A 27,446-nucleotide genomic window follows, 5' to 3' on the forward strand; every position below is an offset into this window, starting at 1 on the left:
ACACAGGATGATGACATCATATACACAGGCGCCCCATCTCCCCTCACAGCTCCCTGTATGTGTGATGTCTGGCTGTATATACACAGGATGATGACGTCATACACACAGCCGCCCCATCTCCCCTCCTCACAGCTCCCTGTATGTGTGATGTCTGGCTGTATATACACAGGATGATGACGTCATATACACAGCCGCCCCATCTCCCCTCCTCACAGCTCCCTGTATGTGTGATGTCTGGATGTATATACACAGGATGATGACGTCATATACACAGCCGCCCCATCTCCCCTCCTCACAGCTCCCTGTATGTGTGATGTCTGGCTGTATATACACAGGATGATGACGTCATATACACAGCCGCCCCATCTCCCCTCCTCACAGCTCCCTGTATGTGTGATGTCTGGATGTATATACACAGGATGCTGACGTCATATATACACAGCCGCCCCATCTCCCCTCCTCACAGCTCCCTGTATGTGTGATGTCTGGCTGTATATACACAGGATGATGACGTCATACACACAGCCGCCCCATCTCCCCTCCTCACAGCTCCCTGTATGTGTGATGTCTGGATGTATATACACAGGATGCTGACGTCATATATACACAGCCGCCCCATGTCCCCCTCCTCACAGCTCCCTGTATGTGTGATGTCTGGATGTATATACACAGGATGATGATGTCATATACACAGCCGCCCCATGTCCCCTCCTCACAGCTCCCTGTATGTGTGATGTCTGGCTGTATATACACAGGATGATGACGTCATATACACAGCCGCCCCATCTCCCCTCCTCACAGCTCCCTGTATGTGTGATGTCTGGCTGTATATACACAGGATGATGACGTCATATACACACAGCCGCCCCATCTCCCCTCCTCACAGCTCCCTGTATGTGTGATGTCTGGCTGTATATACACAGGATGATGACGTCATATACACAGCCGCCCCATCTCCCCTCCTCACAGCTCCCTGTATGTGTGATGTCTGGCTGTATATACACAGGATGATGATGTCATATACACAGCCGCCCCATCTCCCCTCCTCACAGCTCCCTGTATGTGTGATGTCTGGCTGTATATACACAGGATGATGACGTCATATACACAGCTCCCTGTATGTGTGATGTCTGGCTGTATATACACAGGATGATGACGTCATATACACAGCCGCCCCATGTCCCCTCCTCACAGCTCCCTGTATGTGTGATGTCTGGCTGTATATACACAGGATGATGACGTCATATACACAGCCGCCCCATCTCCCCTCCTCACAGCTCCCTGTATGTGTGATGTCTGGATGTATATACACAGGATGATGACGTCATACACACAGCCGCCCCATCTCCCCTCCTCACAGCTCCCTGTATGTGTGATGTCTGGATGTATATACACAGGATGCTGACGTCATATATACACAGCCGCCCCATGTCCCCCTCCTCACAGCTCCCTGTATGTGTGATGTCTGGATGTATATACACAGGATGATGATGTCATATACACAGCCGCCCCATCTCCCCTCCTCACAGCTCCCTGTATGTGTGATGTCTGGATGTATATACACAGGATGATGATGTCATATATACACAGCCGCCCCATCTCCCCTCCTCACAGCTCCCTGTATGTGTGATGTCTGGATGTATATACACAGGATGATGACGTCATATACACAGCCGCCCCATCTCCCCTCCTCACAGCTCCCTGTATGTGTGATGTCTGGATGTATATACACAGGATGATGATGTCATATATACACAGCCGCCCCATCTCCCCTCCTCACAGCTCCCTGTATGTGTGATGTCTGGATGTATATACACAGGATGATGACGTCATATACACAGCCGCCCCATGTCCCCTCCTCACAGCTCCCTGTATGTGTGATGTCTGGCTGTATGTACACAGGATGATGACGTCATATACACAGCCGCCCCATCTCCCCTCCTCACAGCTCCCTGTATGTGTGATGTCTGGATGTATATACACAGGATGCTGACGTCATATATACACAGCCGCCCCATCTCCCCTCCTCACAGCTCCCTGTATGTGTGATGTCTGGCTGTATATACACAGGATGATGACGTCATACACACAGCCGCCCCATCTCCCCTCCTCACAGCTCCCTGTATGTGTGATGTCTGGATGTATATACACAGGATGCTGACGTCATATATACACAGCCGCCCCATGTCCCCCTCCTCACAGCTCCCTGTATGTGTGATGTCTGGATGTATATACACAGGATGATGACGTCATATACACAGCCGCCCCATCTCCCCTCCTCACAGCTCCCTGTATGTGTGATGTCTGGATGTATATACACAGGATGATGACGTCATATACACAGCCGCCCCATCTCCCCTCCTCACAGCTCCCTGTATGTGTGATGTCTGGATGTATATACACAGGATGCTGACGTCATATATACACAGCCGCCCCATGTCCCCCTCCTCACAGCTCCCTGTATGTGTGATGTCTGGATGTATATACACAGGATGATGATGTCATATACACAGCCGCCCCATGTCCCCTCCTCACAGCTCCCTGTATGTGTGATGTCTGGCTGTATATACACAGGATGATGACGTCATATACACAGCCGCCCCATCTCCCCTCCTCACAGCTCCCTGTATGTGTGATGTCTGGCTGTATATACACAGGATGATGACGTCATATACACACAGCCGCCCCATCTCCCCTCCTCACAGCTCCCTGTATGTGTGATGTCTGGCTGTATATACACAGGATGATGACGTCATATACACACAGCCGCCCCATCTCCCCTCCTCACAGCTCCCTGTATGTGTGATGTCTGGCTGTATATACACAGGATGATGACGTCATATACACAGCCGCCCCATCTCCCCTCCTCACAGCTCCCTGTATGTGTGATGTCTGGATGTATATACACAGGATGCTGACGTCATATATACACAGCCGCCCCATCTCCCCTCCTCACAGCTCCCTGTATGTGTGATGTCTGGCTGTATATACACAGGATGATGACGTCATATACACACAGCCGCCCCATCTCCCCTCCTCACAGCTCCCTGTATGTGTGATGTCTGGCTGTATATACACAGGATGATGACGTCATATACACAGCCGCCCCATCTCCCCTCCTCACAGCTCCCTGTATGTGTGATGTCTGGCTGTATATACACAGGATGATGATGTCATATACACAGCCGCCCCATCTCCCCTCCTCACAGCTCCCTGTATGTGTGATGTCTGGCTGTATATACACAGGATGATGACGTCATATACACAGCTCCCTGTATGTGTGATGTCTGGCTGTATATACACAGGATGATGACGTCATATACACAGCTCCCTGTATGTGTGATGTCTGGATGTATACACAGGATGATGACGTCATATACACAGCCGCCCCATGTCCCCTCCTCACAGCTCCCTGTATGTGTGATGTCTGGCTGTATATACACAGGATGATGACGTCATATACACAGCCGCCCCATCTCCCCTCCTCACAGCTCCCTGTATGTGTGATGTCTGGCTGTATATACACAGGATGATGACGTCATATACACAGCCGCCCCATCTCCCCTCCTCACAGCTCCCTGTATGTGTGATGTCTGGATGTATATACACAGGATGATGACGTCATATACACAGCCGCCCCATCTCCCCTCCTCACAGCTCCCTGTATGTGTGATGTCTGGCTGTATATACACAGGATGCTGACGTCATATATACACAGCCGCCCCATGTCCCCCTCCTCACAGCTCCCTGTATGTGTGATGTCTGGATGTATATACACAGGATGATGATGTCATATACACAGCCGCCCCATGTCCCCTCCTCACAGCTCCCTGTATGTGTGATGTCTGGATGTATATACACAGGATGATGACGTCATATACACAGCCGCCCCATCTCCCCTCCTCACAGCTCCCTGTATGTGTGATGTCTGGCTGTATATACACAGGATGATGACGTCATATACACACAGCCGCCCCATCTCCCCTCCTCACAGCTCCCTGTATGTGTGATGTCTGGCTGTATATACACAGGATGATGACGTCATATACACAGCCGCCCCATCTCCCCTCCTCACAGCTCCCTGTATGTGTGATGTCTGGCTGTATATACACAGGATGATGATGTCATATACACAGCCGCCCCATCTCCCCTCCTCACAGCTCCCTGTATGTGTGATGTCTGGCTGTATATACACAGGATGATGACGTCATATACACAGCTCCCTGTATGTGTGATGTCTGGCTGTATATACACAGGATGATGACGTCATATACACAGCCGCCCCATGTCCCCTCCTCACAGCTCCCTGTATGTGTGATGTCTGGCTGTATATACACAGGATGATGACGTCATATACACAGCCGCCCCATCTCCCCTCCTCACAGCTCCCTGTATGTGTGATGTCTGGCTGTATATACACAGGATGATGACGTCATATACACAGCCGCCCCATCTCCCCTCCTCACAGCTCCCTGTGTGAAGAGCAGAAATAGCAGCACTGCTATTTATACCCCGCCCGGCCCTTCAGCCACTGATGCTCCGCCCCAACTTATCAATTGGCGAAATGTTTTACTCCACCCACACTGGACTCGTCACATCCAAAACCATATTTAAAGAAAAGGGGTCAGGCGTTCGGTGTGATAACGACGGTTGTGCCCGATCATGAGTGTGTGCGTGGTTTCTCCCCTGATAAAGTGAACGTATTGGAAGTGTCTGCGGGTTGGTGAATAAGAACTGTGGGCGCCAATTCATCCTGACCCCGCCTTAAGAGCTCACGGCCGCGCTTGCGCAGTACTGTTCTCCTTGTGACATTTGCCGTGGCCGCGCCTAATACGTTTTCACGTTGGTCATCATTCTGCCCGATCACGGCGCGCCCCCGCTCTATGTGGACGCGCACGTAGCCGAGCTTCAGCCGGGCGGTTCTTCTGCTGCCAGGAGCCGGAGTTCGCGTGAGGTAATAACGGCCGCCGCCCGAGGGAGGGACGGAGACCCACGTAGAGTGCCGGAGATCAGCCAGCCGCTAGCCGAAATTCTTCAGAGGGACAGCAGCGATCAGCGGCACAGCACGGCCAGGCAAGAGGTGAGGCCCGGGGCGGGGGACAGATAGACGAGGCGGCTCAGGCCTGCGGGAGGGTGAGGTCCTTCCGGGCCGAGGTGTCTCTGTTTTAAGCCGGCGGATGCGTCAAGGAGAGGCCGCGGCCCCGGATAACACAACAGCGGCCTGTGCGACGGGTTATATGGAGCGGATACCGGTATAGGTGTATATATAATAGTGTATAGTGGGGGGGTGTATATATAATAGTGTATAGTGGGGGGTGTATATATAATAGTGTATAGTGGGGGGTGTATATATAATAGTGTATAGTGGGGGGGGTATATATAATAGTGTATAGTGGGGGGGGGTATATATAATAGTGTATAGTGGGGGTGGGTATATATAATAGTGTATAGTGGGGGGGTATATATAATAGTGTATAGTGGGGGGGGTATATATAATAGTGTATAGTGGGGGGGGTATATATAATAGTGTATAGTGGGGGGGGTATATATAATAGTGTATAGTGGGGGGGGGTATATATAATAGTGTATAGTGGGGGGGTATATATAATAGTGTATAGTGGGGGGGTATATATAATAGTGTATAGTGGGGGGTGTATATATAATAGTGTATAGTGGGGGGGGTATATATAATAGTGTATAGTGGGGGGGTATATATAATAGTGTATAGTGGGGGGGGTATATATAATAGTGTATAGTGGGGGGGGTATATATAATAGTGTATAGTGGGGGGGGTATATATAATAGTGTATAGTGGGGGGGGTATATATAATAGTGTATAGTGGGGGGGTGTATATATAATAGTGTATAGTGGGGGGGTGTATATATAATAGTGTATAGTGGGGGGGGGTATATATAATAGTGTATAGTGGGGGTGGGTATATATAATAGTGTATAGTGGGGGGGTATATATAATAGTGTATAGTGGGGGGTATATATAATAGTGTATAGTGGGGGGGGTATATATAATAGTGTATAGTGGGGGGGGGTATATATAATAGTGTATAGTGGGGGGGTATATATAATAGTGTATAGTGGGGGGTATATATAATAGTGTATAGTGGGGGGTGTATATATAATAGTGTATAGTGGGGGGGGTATATATAATAGTGTATAGTGGGGGGGGTATATATAATAGTGTATAGTGGGGGGGGTATATATAATAGTGTATAGTGGGGGGGGTATATATAATAGTGTATAGTGGGGGGGGTATATATAATAGTGTATAGTGGGGGGGGTATATATAATAGTGTATAGTGGGGGGGTATATATAATAGTGTATAGTGGGGGGGTATATATAATAGTGTATAGTGGGGGGGGTATATATAATAGTGTATAGTGGGGGGGGTATATATAATAGTGTATAGTGGGGGGGTATATATAATAGTGTATAGTGGGGGGGGTATATATAATAGTGTATAGTGGGGGGGTATATATAATAGTGTATAGTGGGGGGGGTATATATAATAGTGTATAGTGGGGGGGGTATATATAATAGTGTATAGTGGGGGGGGGTATATATAATAGTGTATAGTGGGGGGGTATATATAATAGTGTATAGTGGGGGGGGGGTATATATAATAGTGTATAGTGGGGGGGTATATATAATAGTGTATAGTGGGGGGGTATATATAATAGTGTATAGTGGGGGTGTATATATAATAGTGTATAGTGGGGGGGTATATATAATAGTGTATAGTGGTATATATAATAGTGTATAGTGGGGGGTGTATATATAATAGTGTATAGTGGGGGGGTATATATAATAGTGTATAGTGGGGGGGTATATATAATAGTGTATAGTGGGGGGGTATATATACATAGTGTATAGTGGGGGGGTATATATAATAGTGTATAGTGGGGGGGTATATATAATAGTGTATAGTGGGGGGGTATATATAATAGTGTATAGTGGGGGGGTATATATAATAGTGTATAGTGGGGGATATATAATGTGTATAGTGGGGGGGTATATATAATAGTGTATAGTGGGGGGGTATATATAATAGTGTATAGTGGGGGGGTATATATAATAGTGTATAGTGGGGGGGTATATATAATAGTGTATAGTGGGGGGTGATATATAATAGTGTATAGTGGGGGGTGTATATATAATAGTGTATAGTGGGGGTGTATATTAATAGTGTATAGTGGGGGGGTATATATAATAGTGTATAGTGGGGGGGTATATATAATAGTGTATTGGGGGGTATATAATAGTGTATAGTGGGGGGGTTATAAAGTGTGGGGGGGTATATATAAGGTATATATATAATATAGTGTGTGATATTCCTGTAGGGGGGGGGTATATATAATATAGTGTGTGATATTCCTGTAGGGGGGGGGGTATATATATTATAGTGTGTGATATTCCTGTAGGGGGGGGTATATATATTATAGTGTGTGATATTCCTGTAGGGGGGGGGTATATATATAACATAGTGTGTGATATTCCTGTAGGGGGGGGGTTATATATAATAAGTATAGTGTGTGATATTCCTGTAGGGGGGGGGGTATATATAATATAGTGTGTGATATTCCTGTAGGGGGGGGGTATATATATATAGTGTGTGATATTCCTGTAGGGGGGGGGTATATATAATATAGTGTGTGATATTCCTGTAGGGGGGGGGTATATATAATATAGTGTGTGATATTCCTGTAGGGGGGGGTGTATATATAATATAGTGTGTGATATTCCTGTAGGGGGGGGTATATATAATATAGTGTGTGATATTCCTGTAGGGGGGGGGTATATATAATATAGTGTGTGATATTCCTGTAGGGGGGGGTATATATAATATAGTGTGTGATATTCCTGTAGGGGGGGGGGTATATATAATATAGTGTGTGATATTCCTGTAGGGGGGGGTATATATAATATAGTGTGTGATATTCCTGTAGGGGGGGGGTATATATAATATAGTGTGTGATATTCCTGTAGGGGGGGGGTATATATAATATAGTGTGTGATATTCCTGTAGGGGGGGGGGGTATATATATAATATAGTGTGATATTCCTGTAGGGGGGGGGTATATATAATATAGTGTGTGATATTCCTGTAGGGGGGGGGGTATATATAATATAGTGTGTGATATTCCTGTAGGGGGGGGGTATATATAATATAGTGTGTGATATTCCTGTAGGGGGGGGTATATATATATAATATAGTGTGTGATATTCCTGTAGGGGGGGGGTATATATAATATAGTGTGTGATATTCCTGTAGGGGGGGGGGTATATATAATATAGTGTGTGATATTCCTGTAGGGGGGGGGTATATATAATATAGTGTGTGATATTCCTGTAGGGGGGGGGTATATATATATATAATATAGTGTGTGATATTCCTGTAGGGGGGGGGGTATATATAATATAGTGTGTGATATTCCTGTAGGGGGGGGGTATATATAATATAGTGTGTGATATTCCTGTAGGGGGGGGGGTATATATAATATAGTGTGTGATATTCCTGTAGGGGGGGGTATATATAATATAGTGTGTGATATTCCTGTAGGGGGGGGGGTATATATAATATAGTGTGTGATATTCCTGTAGGGGGGGGGTATATATAATATAGTGTGTGATATTCCTGTAGGGGGGGGGGGTGTATACTTGTCATTCTCACATTCTCTCTACCGGTGATATTCTTCTATATTTGCTGCTCTTCTGATATGGATTGTGCGGCGCGGTGACCTCCTCTTGGTCCGGGTTTCTACGGGTCGCATTCGCTGCGTGACATTGTGGCGCGGTTTTTCGGTCAGAATTTCCGCTGTGGGAAGCCGTTCTGGAAGAACTTTTACACTTCCCTTCCCCCCTCTTCTGTGCGTAGTCCGGCCTCCTAAGATGACTCTGCAGACCATGTGACCACAGTGCCTGCGATTGGCTGCAACGATTACATGGAATGAAGCATTATCCCAGGAGGCCGGACTGGAGAAGTAGGGAATTCTGGGTAAGAGTCATTTCTTCATCGCTGCGATTCCACCGCGAAGGTCTCGACACTTGACTTTCTGTTTCGCGTTTTTCTTCCCTATTGAATTAAATGAGGAAAACGCAACAGAAAATGAGATTGTGATGGTTTAATCTCCGCACCGCGGGGTCCGTTAACATTTACGCTGCGCAGCGAGGACTTCAGTCCTTGTAAACCTCATCCACTTTGCTGCTACTGTGAATGCTGTGAAACCTCCGCACCGAACACCGTAGCGCAAATTCTGCAGTGTTTATTCTACGTGGGAACCCGGCCTTAACCCGTTCCCGCTCCACGACGTTCCATCCCTTCATGCTGAGCGCATTGTTCACACTCGGTGACTGAATAGTACGTCGTGGGACACACAGCAGTTGCTGCAGCTACTTCCCTAGGGACCGACTGCGGTGGTCCCCGCCGATTAACCCTTTAGAAGCCAGGTTTAAGAGCGATCGCGGCTTTCCAAGGGGTTACACCACCATTGATGCCCCGCGTCGTGATCACACGTGCCGATAGTTGCTATGCCAACCGGAGGCCTGACAGTGGCCTCTGGCTACTCCATCTACGGAAGCCTAGTAGGTGCTGTCAAAGGCAGGCCCCACTCTGCTTGCTGTCAGTGAGTAGCCGACAGCTCTAATACGCTGCACTACGCATGTAGAATAGCCGTCAGTGGTTCATGCCTTTATCTCCCAGAGTACTAAAAAAGGTATGAAAATCATTGTTTTAAGGCAATAGAAGTAAAAATCCCCCTTTTTCCCTCATCAGTCCTTTATTAAAAAGAGTAAACACATAATTGGTGTCGCCTCGTCCAGAACGGCCGGAACTGCAAAATTGTATTTATCCCGCGCGTTGAACGCCTTAAAGTAAATAAACCAGAACAGAATCGCTGTTGTTTTTTGTCGCTTCACCTCCCAAATAATGGAATAAAGATCAAAAAGTCTCATGTACCCGAAAATGGTCCTGATCGAAACTCCAGCTCGTTACGCAAACAAGTCCCACACGGCGTTCTTGATGGGAAAATAAATAAGTTCTGGCTCGTAGAATAAGGCGACGCAGAAAGGAAATGTGTTTTTAAGTTTTACGGTTCAAACGCCAAAAAATATTAAAACGAACAAACTATAAACTTCTGCTATGGCCGTCATCGCATCGGCCGCAGAATAAAGTGACCGTCGTTTATAGCGCACGGTGAACGCTGTAAAAAAACAAAGCAATAGTAGAATTGCTGTTTTGTGGTCACCGCGCCTCATCCGTTTTTATTCTACTTTTTATGCACCCCATGAAAACTACGAGTTCCTCAAGGGGTCTCGTTTCCACAGTGGGGTCACTTTTAAGGGGTTTCCCCTGTACTTGTACGTCAGAAGCTACAAATGCAACATGGTACCCGGAAACAGATCCAGCAAAATCGACATGCCAAATAGCGCTCCTGCCTTTCTGAGCCCCGCCGTGTGTCCAACCAGCAGTTTGACCTTGTGGGGTATTGCCATTTGCCAAAAATCGGGAGAAATTACTTTACAAATATTGGGCGGCTTTTTCTCCTTTTATTCCTTGTCAAAATTTGCATGTTTTATCGGGAAAACCATTTCACAGCCTAATTCCACCAAATGCAGCCAGCAACCTGTGGGGTCTACACGCTCACCATGCCCCTTGGTAAATTCCCAGAGGGGTCTAGTTTGCCAAATGGGGTCTCCTTGGGGAGTTTCCTTTTTGGCCCCACAAGACATCTTCAAACCAGACACGGGGCCTAAAATATAATGAAAAGGAGGCCCCAAAATCCACTCCGGGCTCCTTGGCTTCTGAGGCTGGTGCTCCAGTCCATCACCACACAGGGTGGGATATTCCTAAAAACTGCAGAACCCGGGAAATAAATGTTGAGCTGTTTCTCGGGTAAAACCTTCTGGTACCGAAAAAATGGATTCAAATAGAATTTCTGCAAGAAAAAAAAAATGAAGTGTGTAAATTTCACCCCCACTTTAGGCCTTTCACAGGAATCGGAGTAAAGGGTTAAACTTTCCAAATGCTGTTTTGAATATTTTGAGGGGTGAAGTTTTTAAAATGGGGTGTTTTATGGGGTTTCTAATATAAGCTGCTTCACATCTGAACTGGTCCCCAAAAAAAGGCTTTGGAAATTGACTTGAAAATATGAGAAATTGCGGCTTCTGATCCAATCATTGGAACGTCCTAGAAAATAAAAGGATGTTTAAAAAACGATCCCATCATAAAGCAGACGTGTGGGGGAGGGGAATAGTCGCCATTTTGTGTGGTAAACGGTCTGTCTTACAAGCGGGTACATTTCATTTCAGAAACCTGCACATTTTTCCAAATTTTTCTCAATTTTGCTATTTTTCACAAATAATAACTGAATGGACCACCAAGTTTTACCACTAACATAAAGTCCAGTGTGTCACGAGAAAACCTTCTCCGCATTGCTTGAATTAATAAAGGCTCTCAGAAGTTATTACCACATAAAGCGACACGCGGTCTTTGAGCCTTAAAGGGGTTTTGCGAGATAAAATGTCTGTTAATGCTTGTAACCCCTTTAAGACCTAAACTCGGCTGCGAGGTTCAGGAGTTCCGGGGAGGCCGTCACCAGGTTTATGCTGCGCTGTCTCTGGGACAAAGATCCAGCAATCCCGCAGATCCTCGCTCCCCGTGTAGTAATCTCATCTGTTCTTACATTTATATGGCTCCACAAACACTGAGGCTTCCCGGCGGCAGATGTGACTCCGCCGTTCTTTGGCTCTCTCCCTACATGTCCCATGATGCTTTGCTGTCCTCTCTCTGCACACATCTCCGCCCTTGACATCCCTCTGCCTTCGTAAATTGTTCCGCCCCAAGTCCACCTTCCTGCGTCTCCTCTAATAAATCTCACACTTTCCGCGTTTCACTGCAGCTCCTAATCTTGAAGGTCTCGTGATGACGCCCTCCACCCAGATCACCCCGACATAGAAGAATAACGCCATTGGTATCGATAAGGAGCGGCCGCAGATTGGACAGGGGGAGTCACATGGCCGGTTATGCCCTGCGCAGGCACCGTGCTATAAGGGGCCTGGCTCAGTAAACCATTGGCATCAGTGCCAGTCCCTTTTGGTCACATGCTGAATGATGCCCGGACACGGAGTGACGAGAGAAGCCGTCCAGTGTAGCGGTGTCGGCGCCTCATCAATAACTAGTGAACTACAGACTGAAAGGATCACGTGACTGGTCCATCGACCGGTGCCTTGATCCCAAAACGCAAGTAGATTAACCACTTGTGAACCGCCCATAGACTATAAACGTCCAGGCGCTCCGCGATAATCTCAGCAGGGCCGTTCCGGAGCGTCCTGCAGGTTTGGCGCTGCCCGGCGGCATTTAGCTCTGTGCTGCTGTTTCTAGACGTCTGTATCATGGAACTTCAACCGGCGACCTCGCTGAGTGATAATTGTGACAACCACATATAACCGCAGTGCTGACCCGCCAGCTGTAAGGAGCTCGGCTATGTGATCACACGCGTGCCGACGGTAAGGAGCTCCATGACACCGCTGTCTATCACCGAGCTTCAGAGTGGTCTCTGGTCAGGTGATCGCTGTGACAGCCGGTCCCAGCGATCACCAGTTTCGTCTTCCCCCTCCCTGGTGGACTGCGAGAGGGAGAAGAATGTCATGTAAAAAAAAATTCTCTATAAATAAATTTGTCTCCTACACGGAGGTTTTGGCCACGCACGACACAGGTCAACCGGCCAAAGATCGCTCTGTCCCGCAGCCTACATTGCATGTAATAAGTCAATGTGGTTGTCGCAACGCACGAGTTTCCACGTCATGACTGTTGCGAGAAATCCAAACTGTCGTGTCGCAGGTCGCAACGCAGCCCCATTGACTTTTATTCCTTGCGGTGAAGGCTGCGGGACACGGCGATCTTTGGCCAGTTGTCCGGGAAAAAACTCTTTTGGCCATATATTAGCGCTTATTCCGATGCGGTTTCCACGTCCAAATCGGCGCCAAAAAGCTGTGTGACCTGGGCCTTAGGGTGACGTTGGATGTGGTGGATTCCAGTACAAGGCGAGTAGAGGAGATTGCGCTGCAGACGTTTTACACGGCAGATTTTTAAATCTTTGTCGTTTAAATTAATACTTTGGGGTCTCCTTTCCATAAAATCATCATTTTTGGGGTGTCAAAGGGGTTTTCCAGTCCACAAAAATTGATTGCCTATCAGGATAAGCCGTTAATATCTGATCGGTGGTGGCCGGTCTCCCCGCACCCCCGTCCATCGGCTCTATAGAAGGGGCCGCGATGATCGCCGCTTCCCCTGCATTTCCTTTACGTCTCGCACTGAATCGCGGACTCTTGTAATATTACAGAATACACTTGAATGGGAGAGACGGCTGTAACACTGACCCGCCGCTACACGCCTGTCCGCCAATCACAGGGGGAGCAGCGATCATACTGACCGATCAGATATTGATGGCCTGTCCTGAGGAGTCACCTCTGTAACGGTCAGACGGGGTCAGCGGAGCGGTGTTGGACATGTTTGCGCAGCACTCATTGTAGGCGCCACCTGGTGGCCAGCGTGTAAGACGCACACATATTTGCTATAGGTGAAGTTGCCAAATGTGTATTCAGGAGATCACCCGGCGGCTGCACCGGATGTAAAAACAAATCACATCAAATCACATTCAGTTTTTTAAACTTTTTTTGTTTTCCATTTTTTTCAAAAAAAGCCGAATATATCTATTCTTTTTTACACAATGTGGAAGCCCAACATGTTCTGAGGAAAACCAGACCAAATCCACGTAGGGTGGAAAAATAATAGAACAGGTTGCTTTTAAATTGACACACGGCCAAAACGTAAACATGGGCGCCTGGTCAGGAAGGGGTTAAGAAGCCGGTTTATATGTAGTGATAAAATGATTGGTGTCCGGATATTCATGTCTGATCGTGTCCAATCAGTGCTCAGTCGCCGACTCGGTAGGGACACGCCCTTTTCTCAGAGGAACGATACCATTCAGTTGTTAGCTTTATTTATACATTTCTAGGAGGATTAACAGAGGATTTTCACAATGTTAATTACAACAGACGTGTCCGCGGCGCAGGAAGTGTGAAATCTGTTTCCTTTCTATTAGTGCTGGAGGTCAGGCCGGGGCTGCTCCGCTCTGAGTTGGACAACATCTTCTGTCCTAACCTCTGTCACGTTCAGGCTTGTCATAGGGATGTTGTGGGTTCAGAGCACGGGCACGTCGTAAGTGGCGTGAACCCTGGAGGTGGCCTATGGTGGACATTCCCGTGAATAAGGAGTCGCACAACGTGCTGATGAGAATGCTGAGCTTGCCAGTAATGAAGACAGGAAGTGTTATCATGGGGTCTTCTGAGTGCAGCAGCTTTACATCCGTAAACAGAGAGGTTAATATTGAACGGTTTCACATTTTTTTCACATTTAACTGGGGGTTCCCCTTTAATTTCCTGAAAAGCTGCGACTGTTCGGGCGCGGTCACATACGGCAGATTTTATTGCAGAGTTTTCTGGGCTGCTCTGTGATATCCCCTTCATCATGTCCTAATGTGATGGCCGTGCAGCAGAGGTCTGAGGACAGGAGGTGTTAATGAGGGCGGCCTTGCGTGCTGCAATAGTTGCTGTGATTCTGTGTCCAGTCCGGAGGTCTTCACACGTGGTGGTCACCACACGTGGTGGTCACGTGGCTCGGTCGGCGTGGTAACCCGGGTTCCTTGTTTTTACCGTTAGGTCTTTATTTACCCACCGTAGTTGTAGCGTTGACCTTCTTAGCGCAGCAGAAGATGTTCTCACTTTCTGAATCGGTCGCACCGGAACGTTTACTCATCGCTGTGTGAACCCCCTCCGGTGTCTCCTGTACACGGAGCTTTAATGCTGCCGACCACTTGGGGCGCAACCTGTGGGCTGAGGTCAGTGGTGGATTGTGTACCCTGGGCTGTTGACACCGCAACCCAACCCGCTCACACTGTACCCGTCAGTGCCACTGACCTGACGGATACATGCTTTAGCACTAGATACAGCTGCTCTGTATTCAGGATATAAAGCAGCTGTATCTCAAAGTACAAATCACTTTTAATATAAAATATTTAGGAAGATGCACTAATAATAATAATAATAATAATAAATTGTAACCTCGTCTAAACTTGAAAAAACCTTTTGACATGTGATCGTGCCTTGTCAGCTCTTTTAATCGGTGGGGGGTCTGAGCACCGCGACCCCCCCCCCCCACTGATTGCTGAAGTGAAGTGGTTGAAGCGCTCTGTTGAACGCTGCGCCGCTTCTGATCGGCGTTCCTCGGAGTGCTGTGCGTCCAGCAAGCACCGCGGTCACCTCAGCGCTTCTGCCACTTTGTTTTAGCGATCGGTGGGGGTCTTAATGCTCGGACCACCCATCAAATCTTCTGACATTTCAACATAACATGAACAACCTCCAACCAAACCAATGGTGTTAATGGGGTCCCTAAATAACAATTAGACACGTAAACGTGAACCGTAAGGGAACGCGGCAGCCAAAAGAGAATAATCAGCAAAATGGATGTGATGCAAAAATAGAAAATCTGTGTTAGATACAATAAGTAGCCCAGGGAGACGTATATAACGACCTATAGTGATCACCGGCCCATATAGAACAGGAGAAGGAAGTGCTGACGAGAGAACGAACCATCAAAGACGTAATAACCTCCAGATATACAGGAGCGCAGCAGATCAACTGTATGGAGGTCAGCACCCACCCCGAGGAGACCTGGCGCCTCATTCTGTGGTTGGCGGTCCCACTCCCCACTATGTGTCGGCCGATCCGCTTGGCAGGAGGCGAGTACCAAACTGACCTCACCGTGTGACCGCCACCGAGCTTTCCCTGCCCCTCCTCCCCATCATGAGCGGCGCTGCTTAGTTCTCTGATTTTTACATTGACGTGCAGTTCGGGCGTCCGTCTGATGATCCGCCACTGGCTGACGTCTTCTGTCCTGAGACGCTGGTGGTTCTGAGCTCGGCCTCTGTCCAGACTCCTGCCGCTACTAGAGGAAAAATATGACGGCCTGGGCAGCTCCTGTGCTGGGGGGGGGGGGGGGGCGCTCCCTGCTTATACTATGAATGGTTTAGGATCCCGGCGGTTATCTGCATCGTGTATGTCATACTCCATAATAGCAGAATATTACCAGTCCCCCCTCTCTACTGACCCCCAACCCCTGTGATCACTACTTTGTCTCACATATCTCCGTGCTGAGAACAGTCTATATGATTGATATCAGCCGCTCCTCTTATATCCTCCAGAGACATTACATCATATGTGTGACTGATATCAGCCGCTCCTCTTATATCACTCCAGCACTATTATATCCTCCAGAGACATTACATCATATGTGTGACTGATATCAGCCGCTCCTCTTATAACACTCCAGTACTATTATATCCTCCAGAGACATTACATCATATGTGACTGATATCAGCCGCTCCTCTTATATCACTCCAGTACTATTATATCCTCCAGAGACATTACATCATATATGTGACTGATATCAGCCGCTCCTCTTATATCACTCCAGTACTATTATATCCTCCAGAGACATTACATCATATATGTGACTGATATCAGCCGCTCCTCTTATATCACTCCAGTACTATTATATCCTCCAGAGACATTACATCATATGTGACTGATATCAGCCGCTCCTCTTATATCACTCCAGCACTATTATATCCTCCAGAGACATTACATCATATGTGTGACTGATATCAGCCGCTCCTCTTATATCACTCCAGCACTATTATATCCTCCAGAGACATTACATCATATGTGACTGATATCAGCCGCTCCTCTTATATCACTCCAGTACTATTATATCCTCCAGAGACATTACATCATATATGTGACTGATATCAGCCGCTCCTCTTATATCACTCCAGTACTATTATATCCTCCAGAGACATTACATCATATGTGACTGATATCAGCCGCTCCTCTTATATCACTCCAGTACTATTATATCCTCCAGAGACATTACATCATATATGTGACTGATATCAGCCGCTCCTCTTATATCACTCCAGTACTATTATATCCTCCAGAGACATTACATCATATGTGTGACTGATATCAGCCGCTCCTCTTATAACACTCCAGCACTATTATATCCTCCAGAGACATTACATCATATGTGACTGATATCAGCCGCTCCTCTTATAACACTCCAGCACTATTATATCCTCCAGAGACATTACATCATATGTGACTGATATCAGCCGCTCCTCTTATATCACTCCAGCACTATTATATCCTCCAGAGACATTACATCATATGTGTGACTGATATCAGCCGCTCCTCTTATATCACTCCAGCACTATTATATCCTCCAGACATTACATCATATGTGACTGATATCAGCCGCTCCTCTTATATCACTCCAGCACTATTATATCCTCCAGAGACATTACATCATATGTGACTGATATCAGCCGCTCCTCTTATATCACTCCAGTACTATTATATCCTCCAGAGACATTACATCATATATGTGACTGATATCAGCCGCTCCTCTTATATCACTCCAGTACTATTATATCCTCCAGAGACATTACATCATATGTGACTGATATCAGCCGCTCCTCTTATATCACTCCAGTACTATTATATCCTCCAGAGACATTACATCATATATGTGACTGATATCAGCCGCTCCTCTTATATCACTCCAGTACTATTATATCCTCCAGAGACATTACATCATATGTGTGACTGATATCAGCCGCTCCTCTTATAACACTCCAGCACTATTATATCCTCCAGAGACATTACATCATATGTGACTGATATCAGCCGCTCCTCTTATAACACTCCAGCACTATTATATCCTCCAGAGACATTACATCATATGTGACTGATATCAGCCGCTCCTCTTATATCACTCCAGCACTATTATATCCTCCAGAGACATTACATCATATATGTGACTGATATCAGCGGCTCCTCTTATATCACTCCAGTACTATTATATCCTCCAGAGACATTATATCATATGTGTGACTGATATCAGCCGCTCCTCTTATATCACTCCAGCACTATTATATCCTCCAGACATTACATCATATGTGACTGATATCAGCCGCTCCTCTTATATCACTCCAGCACTATTATATCCTCCAGAGACATTACATCATATATGTGACTGATATCAGCGGCTCCTCTTATATCACTCCAGTACTATTATATCCTCCAGAGACATTATATCATATGTGTGACTGATATCAGCCGCTCCTCTTATAACACTCCAGTACTATTATATCCTCCAGACATTACATCATATAAGTGACTGATATCAGCCGCTCCTCTTATATCACTCCAGTACTATTATATCCTCCAGAGACATTACATCATATATGTGACTGATATCAGCCGCTCCTCTTATATCACTCCAGTACTATTATATCCTCCAGAGACATTACATCATATGTGACTGATATCAGCCGCTCCTCTTATATCACTCCAGTACTATTATATCCTCCAGAGACATTACATCATATATGTGACTGATATCAGCCGCTCCTCTTATAACACTCCAGTACTATTATATCCTCCAGAGACATTACATCATATGTGTGACTGATATCAGCCGCTCCTCTTATATCACTCCAGCACTATTATATCCTCCAGAGACATTACATCATATGTGACTGATATCAGCCGCTCCTCTTATATCACTCCAGTACTATTATATCCTCCAGAGACATTACATCATATGTGTGACTGATATCAGCCGCTCCTCTTATATCACTCCAGTACTATTATATCCTCCAGAGACATTACATCATATGTGACTGATATCAGCCGCTCCTCTTATATCACTCCAGTACTATTATATCCTCCAGAGACATTACATCATATATGTGACTGATATCAGCCGCTCCTCTTATAACACTCCAGTACTATTATATCCTCCAGAGACATTACATCATATGTGTGACTGATATCAGCCGCTCCTCTTATAACACTCCAGTACTATTATATCCTCCAGACATTACATCATATGTGACTGATATCAGCCGCTCCTCTTATAACACTCCAGTACTATTATATCCTCCAGAGACATTACATCATATGTGTGACTGATATCAGCCGCTCCTCTTATATCACTCCAGCACTATTATATCCTCCAGAGACATTACATCATATGTGTGACTGATATCAGCCGCTCCTCTTATATCACTCCAGTACTATTATATCCTCCAGAGACATTACATAATATGTGTGACTGATATCAGCCGCTCCTCTTATATCACTCCAGTACTGTTATATCCTCCAGACATTACATCATATGTGTGACTGATCTCAGCCGCTCCTCTTATATCACTCCAGTACTATTATATCCTCCAGAGACATTACACCATATGTGACTGATATCAGCCGCTCCTCTTATATCACTCCAGTACTATTATATCCTCCAGAGACATTACATCATATGTGTGACTGATATCAGCCGCTCCTCTTATAACACTCCAGTACTATTATATCCTCCAGAGACATTACATCATATGTGTGACTGATATCAGCCGTTCCTCTTATATCACTCCAGTACTATTATATCCTCCAGAGACATTACATCATATGTGTGACTGATATCAGCCGCTCCTCTTATAACACTCCAGTACTATTATATCCTCCAGAGACATTACATCATATGTGTGACTGATATCAGCCGTTCCTCTTATATCACTCCAGTACTATTATATCCTCCAGAGACATTACATCATATGTGACTGATATCAGCTGCTCCTCTTATAACACTCCAGTACTATTATATCCTCCAGACATTACATCATATGTGTGACTGATATCAGCCGCTCCTCTTATATCACTCCAGCACTATTATATCCTCCAGAGACATTACATCATATGTGACTGATATCAGCCGCTCCTCTTATAACACTCCAGTACTATTATATCCTCCAGACATTACATCATATGTGTGACTGATATCAGCCGCTCCTCTTATAACACTCCAGTACTATTATATCCTCCAGAGACATTACATCATATGTGTGACTGATATCAGCCGCTCCTCTTATATCACTCCAGTACTATTATATCCTCCAGAGACATTACATCATATGTGTGACTGATATCAGCCGCTCCTCTTATAACACTCCAGTACTATTATATCCTTCAGAGACATTACATCATATGTGTGACTGATATCAGCCGCTCCTCTTATATCACTCCAGTACTATTATATCCTCCAGACATTACATCATATGTGACTGATATCAGCCGCTCCTCTTATATCACTCCAGTACTATTATATCCTCCAGACATTACATCATATGTGTGACTGATATCAGCCCCTCCTCTTATATCACTCCAGTACTATTATATCCTCCAGACATTACATCACATGTGTGACTGATATCAGCCGCTCCTCTTATATCACTCCAGTACTATTATATCCTCCAGACATTACATCATGTGTGACTGATATCAGCCGCTCCTCTATCACTCCAGTACTATTATATCCTCCAGAGACATTACATCATATGTGTGACTGATATCAGCCGCTCCTCTTATATCACTCCAGAACTATTATATCCTCCAGAGACATTACATCATATGTGTGACTGATATCAGCCGCTCCTCTTATATCACTCCAGTACTATTATATCCTCCAGAGACATTACATCATATGTGACTGATATCAGCCGCTCCTCTTATATCACTCCAGTACTATTATATCCTCCAGAGACATTACATCATATGTGTGACTGATATCAGCCGCTCCTCTTATAACACTCCAGCACTATTATATCCTCCAGATACATTACATCATATGTGTGACTGATATCAGCCGCTCCTCTTATATCACTCCAGTACTATTATATCCTCCAGAGACATTACACCATATGTGACTGATATCAGCCGCTCCTCTTATATCACTCCAGTACTATTATATCCTCCAGAGACATTACATCATATGTGTGACTGATATCAGCCGCTCCTCTTATAACACTCCAGTACTATTATATCCTCCAGAGACATTACATCATATGTGTGACTGATATCAGCCGTTCCTCTTATATCACTCCAGTACTATTATATCCTCCAGAGACATTACATCATATGTGTGACTGATATCAGCCGCTCCTCTTATAACACTCCAGTACTATTATATCCTCCAGAGACATTACATCATATGTGTGACTGATATCAGCCGTTCCTCTTATATCACTCCAGTACTATTATATCCTCCAGAGACATTACATCATATGTGACTGATATCAGCTGCTCCTCTTATAACACTCCAGTACTATTATATCCTCCAGACATTACATCATATGTGTGACTGATATCAGCCGCTCCTCTTATATCACTCCAGTACTATTATACCCTCCAGAGACATTACATCATATGTGTGACTGATATCAGCCGCTCCTCTTATATCACTCCAGTACTATTATATCCTCCAGAGACATTACATCATATGTGTGACTGATATCAGCCGCTCCTCTTATATCACTCCAGCACTATTATATCCCCCAGAGACATTACATCATATGTGTGACTGATATCAGCCGCTCCTCTTATATCACTCCAGCACTATTATATCCTCCAGAGACATTACATCATATGTGACTGATATCAGCCGCTCCTCTTATAACACTCCAGCACTATTATATCCTCCAGATACATTACATCATATGTGACTGATATCAGCCGCTCCTCTTATATCACTCCAGCACTATTATAAGCTCTGCACTCTGGGGGGTTTCCAGCTCTTACTCCAGGTCCGCTGTGGGTGGTGTTGTCTTTCCTCCGTTATGCAGCGTTCTGACATCTGTAATATTTAGCCGGGGTGATTCCTGTGTCCGGAGACTCTGCAGACCTGACCCCTCTGCGCCCCCCTGGCTGCTTTACCTCCGTCTTATTCCTGGTTTACGCTGCACCGAACACAAACTGGGACAAGTGAGCGCCTCGGCCGTCGTGAATGATTTTCTGCTTGCAGGACCCCCAGGCTCGCTCATGTTCTCGTGCGCGGTCCTGGGAAAGGAGAGATTTTTATATTTACGGACGGAGACCGCCTGTAATCTGCACGTTTTGCCGTTTTTTATTTTCGATGCGGCTATTAACCCTTACCTGACGTGAAGCCCTATTGGCCGCGTTTATCCCAGGATTTGGTGCCGAGACCTTGTGGACAGTTTAGCCAAAGATGCAGAGTTCTGAAACTCCCTGGGGGGGTCAAGTATATGAAACCGGAGCCCAACGCCCGATGCCTGTAGAGTGTGGAGGTCTATAATGGTCCCGCTGTCAGGGACTGCAGGCGTCTGTTTTGTGGCCGGTGTTCTCCTCCGGCCTCGGCTCGTTCACTTGTACAGGACTTTGGAGCTGTAGAATTTAGGGGCCCAGTACACGGCTCCAGGAGGTATCGATAGAGAAAAACCGACAATGTCCCTGGCTCCTGGGATCTGTCCAGTGCGGGCGCGCTTTACTGTAAGGTCGGTGTGATAACCGCCAGTCTAGGGGGTCCCTACAGAACATGACCTGAGCGGGCCCCGGAGATTAGACAACGGTCACATGTCCTGTGAATCGTGGATTCTGGGACTAAAAATCATGGGGTTTCCTTCTCTTTAAAGAACTTCCCAAATTCAATGAACTCCTTAAAAGGGGGGGGGGGGGCTGCATGAGGCTCAGTATAGGAGTATATACAGTTGTGAGGGTCAGTAGTAGTATATACAGGTGTGAGGGTCAGTATATGAGTATATACAGGTGTGAGGGTCAGTATATGAGTATATACAGGTGTGAGGCTCAGTATATGCGTATATACAGGTGTGAGGCTCAGTATATACAGGTGTGAGGCTCAGAATATACAGGTGTGAGGCTCAGTATATACATGTGTGAGGCTCAGTATATGAGTATATACCGGTGTGAGGCTCAGTATATACAGGTGTGAGGCTCACGGACTCGAGGTGTTCCACTCAGCAGCTGATAACAGAGAATACTAGAAGGTGCTGTGTTCGGCGCTCCTTTCTTTAGATGTATCGATCAGACGCGTCTCCGCAGCCGTCAGTGCAGGGTCCCCTCTGATGGGTGTTGGGCGCGGAGTCTCTGCCATTCTACTGGTCTGGACGCCGCGGGTATAACCCGGCGGTAGAGCGGAGATTCTGTGCGAGCTGCAGGCGACTTCGGTTCCTGTTGGTTTTATTTCCGGTTTTGTGGTAAAATGATATCTAGAATGTCGCTGCCGTAAGCAAAGTCGTTGTAATCCGGAGCTTTGTGGGGGATGGTAACACTAATAATGGTCCTGCGGCGATGGTGAGGGGTCCTGCGCTGTATATGGCAATGATCGGCCTGACATTGGAGGGGATGATGCGCCGGCTGAGGCCTGTGTGTTCTGTCCGCTCCTCACTGACCTGTTCTCTCCGCAGTGATGGCCGCCATTCGTAAGAAACTTGTGATTGTTGGCGACGGAGCGTGTGGAAAAACGTGTCTCCTGATCGTGTTTAGTAAAGACCAGTTCCCGGAGGTCTATGTGCCCACCGTGTTTGAGAACTACGTGGCTGACATTGAAGTGGACGGGAAGCAGGTAGGTTCACAGCCCCAGGGCCCGGCGGGGGGGGGGGGACGACGGGTGCGGCTGCTGTTAACGGCTGCTTTTCTCTCAGGTGGAGTTGGCGCTCTGGGACACGGCCGGGCAGGAGGACTATGACAGGCTGCGGCCTCTGTCCTATCCGGATACAGACGTTATATTAATGTGCTTCTCCATCGACAGCCCCGATAGTTTAGGTAAGTGTCAATGCTGCGGGGGAGGGGGGGCCGCTGTCTGGAGAACCACAATCCTGCGCCTGTAGTCAGTGGGGGCTTCTGCTCCCGGTGACCGGCGCTCCAATGTTACCCAGAATAGCAGTGATGTTCACCCCGGATCGTCTCGTGTCTGGCGTGCAGGCTGTTGCTGTGGACGGTGGGTGTGATGGTTTTGTGCGTGCACGAGGCGATACGGACACTCCGCCCACATTCCGCTGCTTGACCTGATATTATGTAACGCGCTTCATATGTTCTAATGGCCATTTAGCGTTATAAATTTACGTCGGATTTTAGTCGTGCGCAGCTCTGTCCGTGCGGCTGTGATTCTTCTGCTCTCGTGGTAACATTGTCTGTCTGTGCGGCTGTGATTCTTCTGCTCTCGTGGTAACATTGTCTGTCCGTGCGGCTGTGATTCTTCTGCTCTCGTGGTAACATGGTCTATCCGTGCGGCTGTGATTCTTCTGCTCTTGTGGTAACATTGTCTGTCTGTGCGGCTGTAATTCTGCTCTCGTGGTAACATTGTCTGTCTGTGCGGCTGTAATTCTGCTGCTCTCGTGGTAACATTGTCTGTCCGTGCGGCTGTAATTCTGCTGCTCTCGTGGTAACATTGTCTGTCCGTGCGGCTGTGATTCTTCTGCTCTCGTGGTAACATTGTCTGTCCGTGCGGCTGTGATTCTTCTGCTCTCGTGGTAACATTGTCTGTCCGTGCGGCTGTGATTCTGCTGCTCTCGTGGTAACATTGTTTGTCCGTGCGGCTGTGATTCTTCTGCTCTCGTGGTAACATTGTCTGTCCGTGCGGCTGTGATTCTGCTGCTCTCGTGGTAACATTGTCCGTGCGGCTGTGATTCTTCTGCTCTCGTGGTAACATTGTCTGTCCGTGCGGCTGTAATTCTTCTGCTCTCGTGGTAACGTTGTCTGTCCGTGCGGCTGTGATTCTTCTGCTCTCGTGGTAACATTGTCTGTCCGTGCGGCTGTGATTCTGCTGCTCTCGTGGTAACGTTGTCTGTCCGTGCGGCTGTGATTCTTCTGCTCTCGTGGTAACATTGTCTGTCTGTGCGGCTGTGATTCTTCTGCTCTCGTGGTAACATTGTCTGTCCGTGCGGCTGTGATTCTTCTGCTCTCGTGGTAACATTGTCTGTCCGTGCGGCTGTGATTCTTCTGCTCTCGTGGTAACATTGTCTGTCCGTGCGGCTGTGATTCTTCTGCTCTCGTGGTAACATTGTCTGTCCGTGCGGCTGTAATTCTGCTCTCGTGGTAACATTGTCTGTCCGTGCGGCTGTGATTCTTCTGCTCTCGTGGTAACATTGTCTGTCCGTGCGGCTGTGATTCTTCTGCTCTCGTGGTAACGTCTGTCCGTGCGGCTGTAATTCTGCTGCTCTCGTGATAACGTCTGTCCGTGCGGCTGTAATTCTTCTGCTCTCGTGGTAACATTGTCTGTCCGTGCGGCTGTGATTCTGCTGCTCTCGTGGTAACATTGTCTGTCCGTGCGGCTGTAATTCTTCTGCTCTCGTGGTAACATTGTCTGTCTGTACGGCTGTGATTCTTCTGCTCTCGTGGTAACATTGTCTGTCCGTGCGGCTGTGATTCTTCTGCTCTCGTGGTAACATTGTCTGTCCGTGCGGCTGTGATTCTTCTGCTCTCGTGGTAACGTCTGTCCGTGCGGCTGTAATTCTGCTGCTCTCGTGATAACGTCTGTCCGTGCGGCTGTAATTCTTCTGCTCTCGTGGTAACATTGTCTGTCCGTGCGGCTGTGATTCTGCTGCTCTCGTGGTAACATTGTCTGTCCGTGCGGCTGTAATTCTTCTGCTCTCGTGGTAACATTGTCTGTCTGTACGGCTGTGATTCTTCTGCTCTCGTGGTAACATTGTCTGTCCGTGCGGCTGTGATTCTTCTGCTCTCGTGGTAACATTGTCTGTCTATGTTCTTAGAAAATATCCCTGAGAAATGGACCCCTGAGGTAAAACACTTCTGCCCTAATGTGCCCATTATCCTGGTCGGAAACAAGAAGGACCTGCGCAATGACGAGCACACCCGCCGGGAGCTGACCAAGATGAAGCAGGTTTGTAGGCGCCCCCTTGATGCCCGTGTTCTGCTCTATATGTGGTGGACCCGGCGTCAGGACCTCGCGGTGTAGGATTCTCGCCGCCCCTCCTGCTCACAGTGAAGTCATATATAAACGGGTGACGTCACGCCGGCCTGTAGCGTCGTACAGGTCACAGCGCGACGCCACATCCCAGACCTCACTAGAGACTGTCACTTACCAGGGTCCAAACAGCCAGAAGTGACCCCAGTGGAGCGGTCCCCCTATAGTGACCAATCCGACTCCAGTGACATTTCATAAACTCATTCTGATTGGTCGCTGTGTGTGACCAGACCCCCCCCCCCCCCCCCTTTTTAGAGGGATCCAGATAAACAGTCCGTTGTTGCTGCTTCTCGGTTTTTGGTCTCTTGTAATTCTTCTGTCCTTGATCTCAGGAGCCGGTGAAACCTGAAGAAGGACGTGATATGGCCAACCGGATCTCTGCCTACGGCTACATGGAGTGCTCCGCCAAGACGAAGGACGGCGTCAGGGAAGTGTTTGAGCTGGCCACACGGGCTGCCCTGCAAGCCAGGCGCGGCAAGAAGAAAACCACGTGCCTTCTAATCTGATGGATGAGCCTCCCGCGCACCCCACCACCCCTCCCCCTGTGAGAGCGGCCGCATCGAGAGACCCCCGGAGTGATGTTAATCTTTCGCGTGTTCTCACGGCCTCTGTCTTTTCCATTTATTCTGTAATGAGTTGAGAGATTTTATAAAGAAGTCGTGTGACTGCCCGTGCTCTCCATATATAGATCTAACGCCTCACATTCCGTGTCACGACCGGCTTCACTAACCACGGGGCGCGCTTATTTATACACCGTCTCAGCCGCTGTTAGAACCTCCCCCCCCCCCCCCCCCTCGGTATAATTCATCGGGGGGGGACACCGCACACCTCGCAGGTGCTCGTGGTGATGGCCGCGCAGCGTTACCTTTCCTATTGCAGCTTAATATAAATGGAGCGCTGAGCTTTACCCGCAGTAAAGGAGTTCCGCTGGCACTGATAGGACTCATTTGGGAGTCTCGTCGGGGTCTTTGTTTTTTTTTTATATGTGGCGTTGGTAAATAAAATAATTTTCTGTGTCCATCTTGTAGCATTGCGTTTGTCATAGAGAAGTTACTGCGGATGATGAGGGTTGTCCATCATGGCCACACTTGTTCCAGCAGGGGGTGCTGTGTCGGTGGGTTCTTATAATATCCGGGGGGGGGGTGGTGGTTTCAGTATGCGCGGCTATGAGGGTATATTAGGAGGGGGCGGTTTGTTGGCATCGGCTGCAGGGCGGGTGAAGCACTGGCACGTGGCGCTATCATGGCTGCCGGCGGTGGCTTCTTCTAGGTGATGGGGGTCCTGCAGTTGGAGCGGTGTTGTGTTCATAAGGTCTGCGGCCTCACATGTTGGGGGTAGTGGTCAGTGTAACATCGGGGTCCTTGTTCTCCCCCGCGGCAGGTTTAGCGCTCATGTTTTGTATACTTGGAATATCTAACTGTTACTTGTAATCTTTGGGTACATTTATTTTTTTTTTTTTAATAAAGTGTTTTTGACAATAAAAAAAAAAAAAAAAAGCAGAAGAAACTTGTGTGA

The 27,446-nt window shown here is 47.2% G+C and overlaps 1 protein-coding gene across 1 annotated transcript; it reads left to right on the forward strand.

Annotated features, from left to right (window-relative positions):
• Positions 1-4,727: 4,727 nt before the first annotated feature.
• Positions 4,728-26,949, forward strand: RHOA (ras homolog family member A). Its single transcript, XM_075832013.1, has 5 exons — positions 4,728-5,080; positions 23,413-23,570; positions 23,650-23,770; positions 25,717-25,847; positions 26,264-26,949. The coding sequence occupies exons 2-5, from the start codon at positions 23,415-23,417 to the stop codon at positions 26,435-26,437; spliced, it is 582 nt and encodes a 193-aa protein (XP_075688128.1). The 5' UTR covers positions 4,728-5,080; positions 23,413-23,414; the 3' UTR covers positions 26,438-26,949.
• Positions 26,950-27,446: the final 497 nt, after the last annotated feature.

The sequence above is a fragment of the Rhinoderma darwinii genome, chromosome 7 (genome assembly GCF_050947455.1).
Source record: "Rhinoderma darwinii isolate aRhiDar2 chromosome 7, aRhiDar2.hap1, whole genome shotgun sequence".
Taxonomy (NCBI): domain Eukaryota; kingdom Metazoa; phylum Chordata; class Amphibia; order Anura; family Rhinodermatidae; genus Rhinoderma; species Rhinoderma darwinii.

Bases quoted from the DNA above. Each gene is read 5' to 3' on its own strand.
- RHOA (XM_075832013.1), top strand. From the start codon at position 23,415: ATGGCCGCCATTCGTAAGAAACTTGTGATTGTTGGCGACGGAGCGTGT. The intron at 23,571-23,649 runs GTAGGTTCACAG...CTTTTCTCTCAG, and splicing joins TTGAAGTGGACGGGAAGCAG to GTGGAGTTGGCGCTCTGGGA. The intron at 25,848-26,263 runs GTTTGTAGGCGC...CCTTGATCTCAG, and splicing joins AGCTGACCAAGATGAAGCAG to GAGCCGGTGAAACCTGAAGA.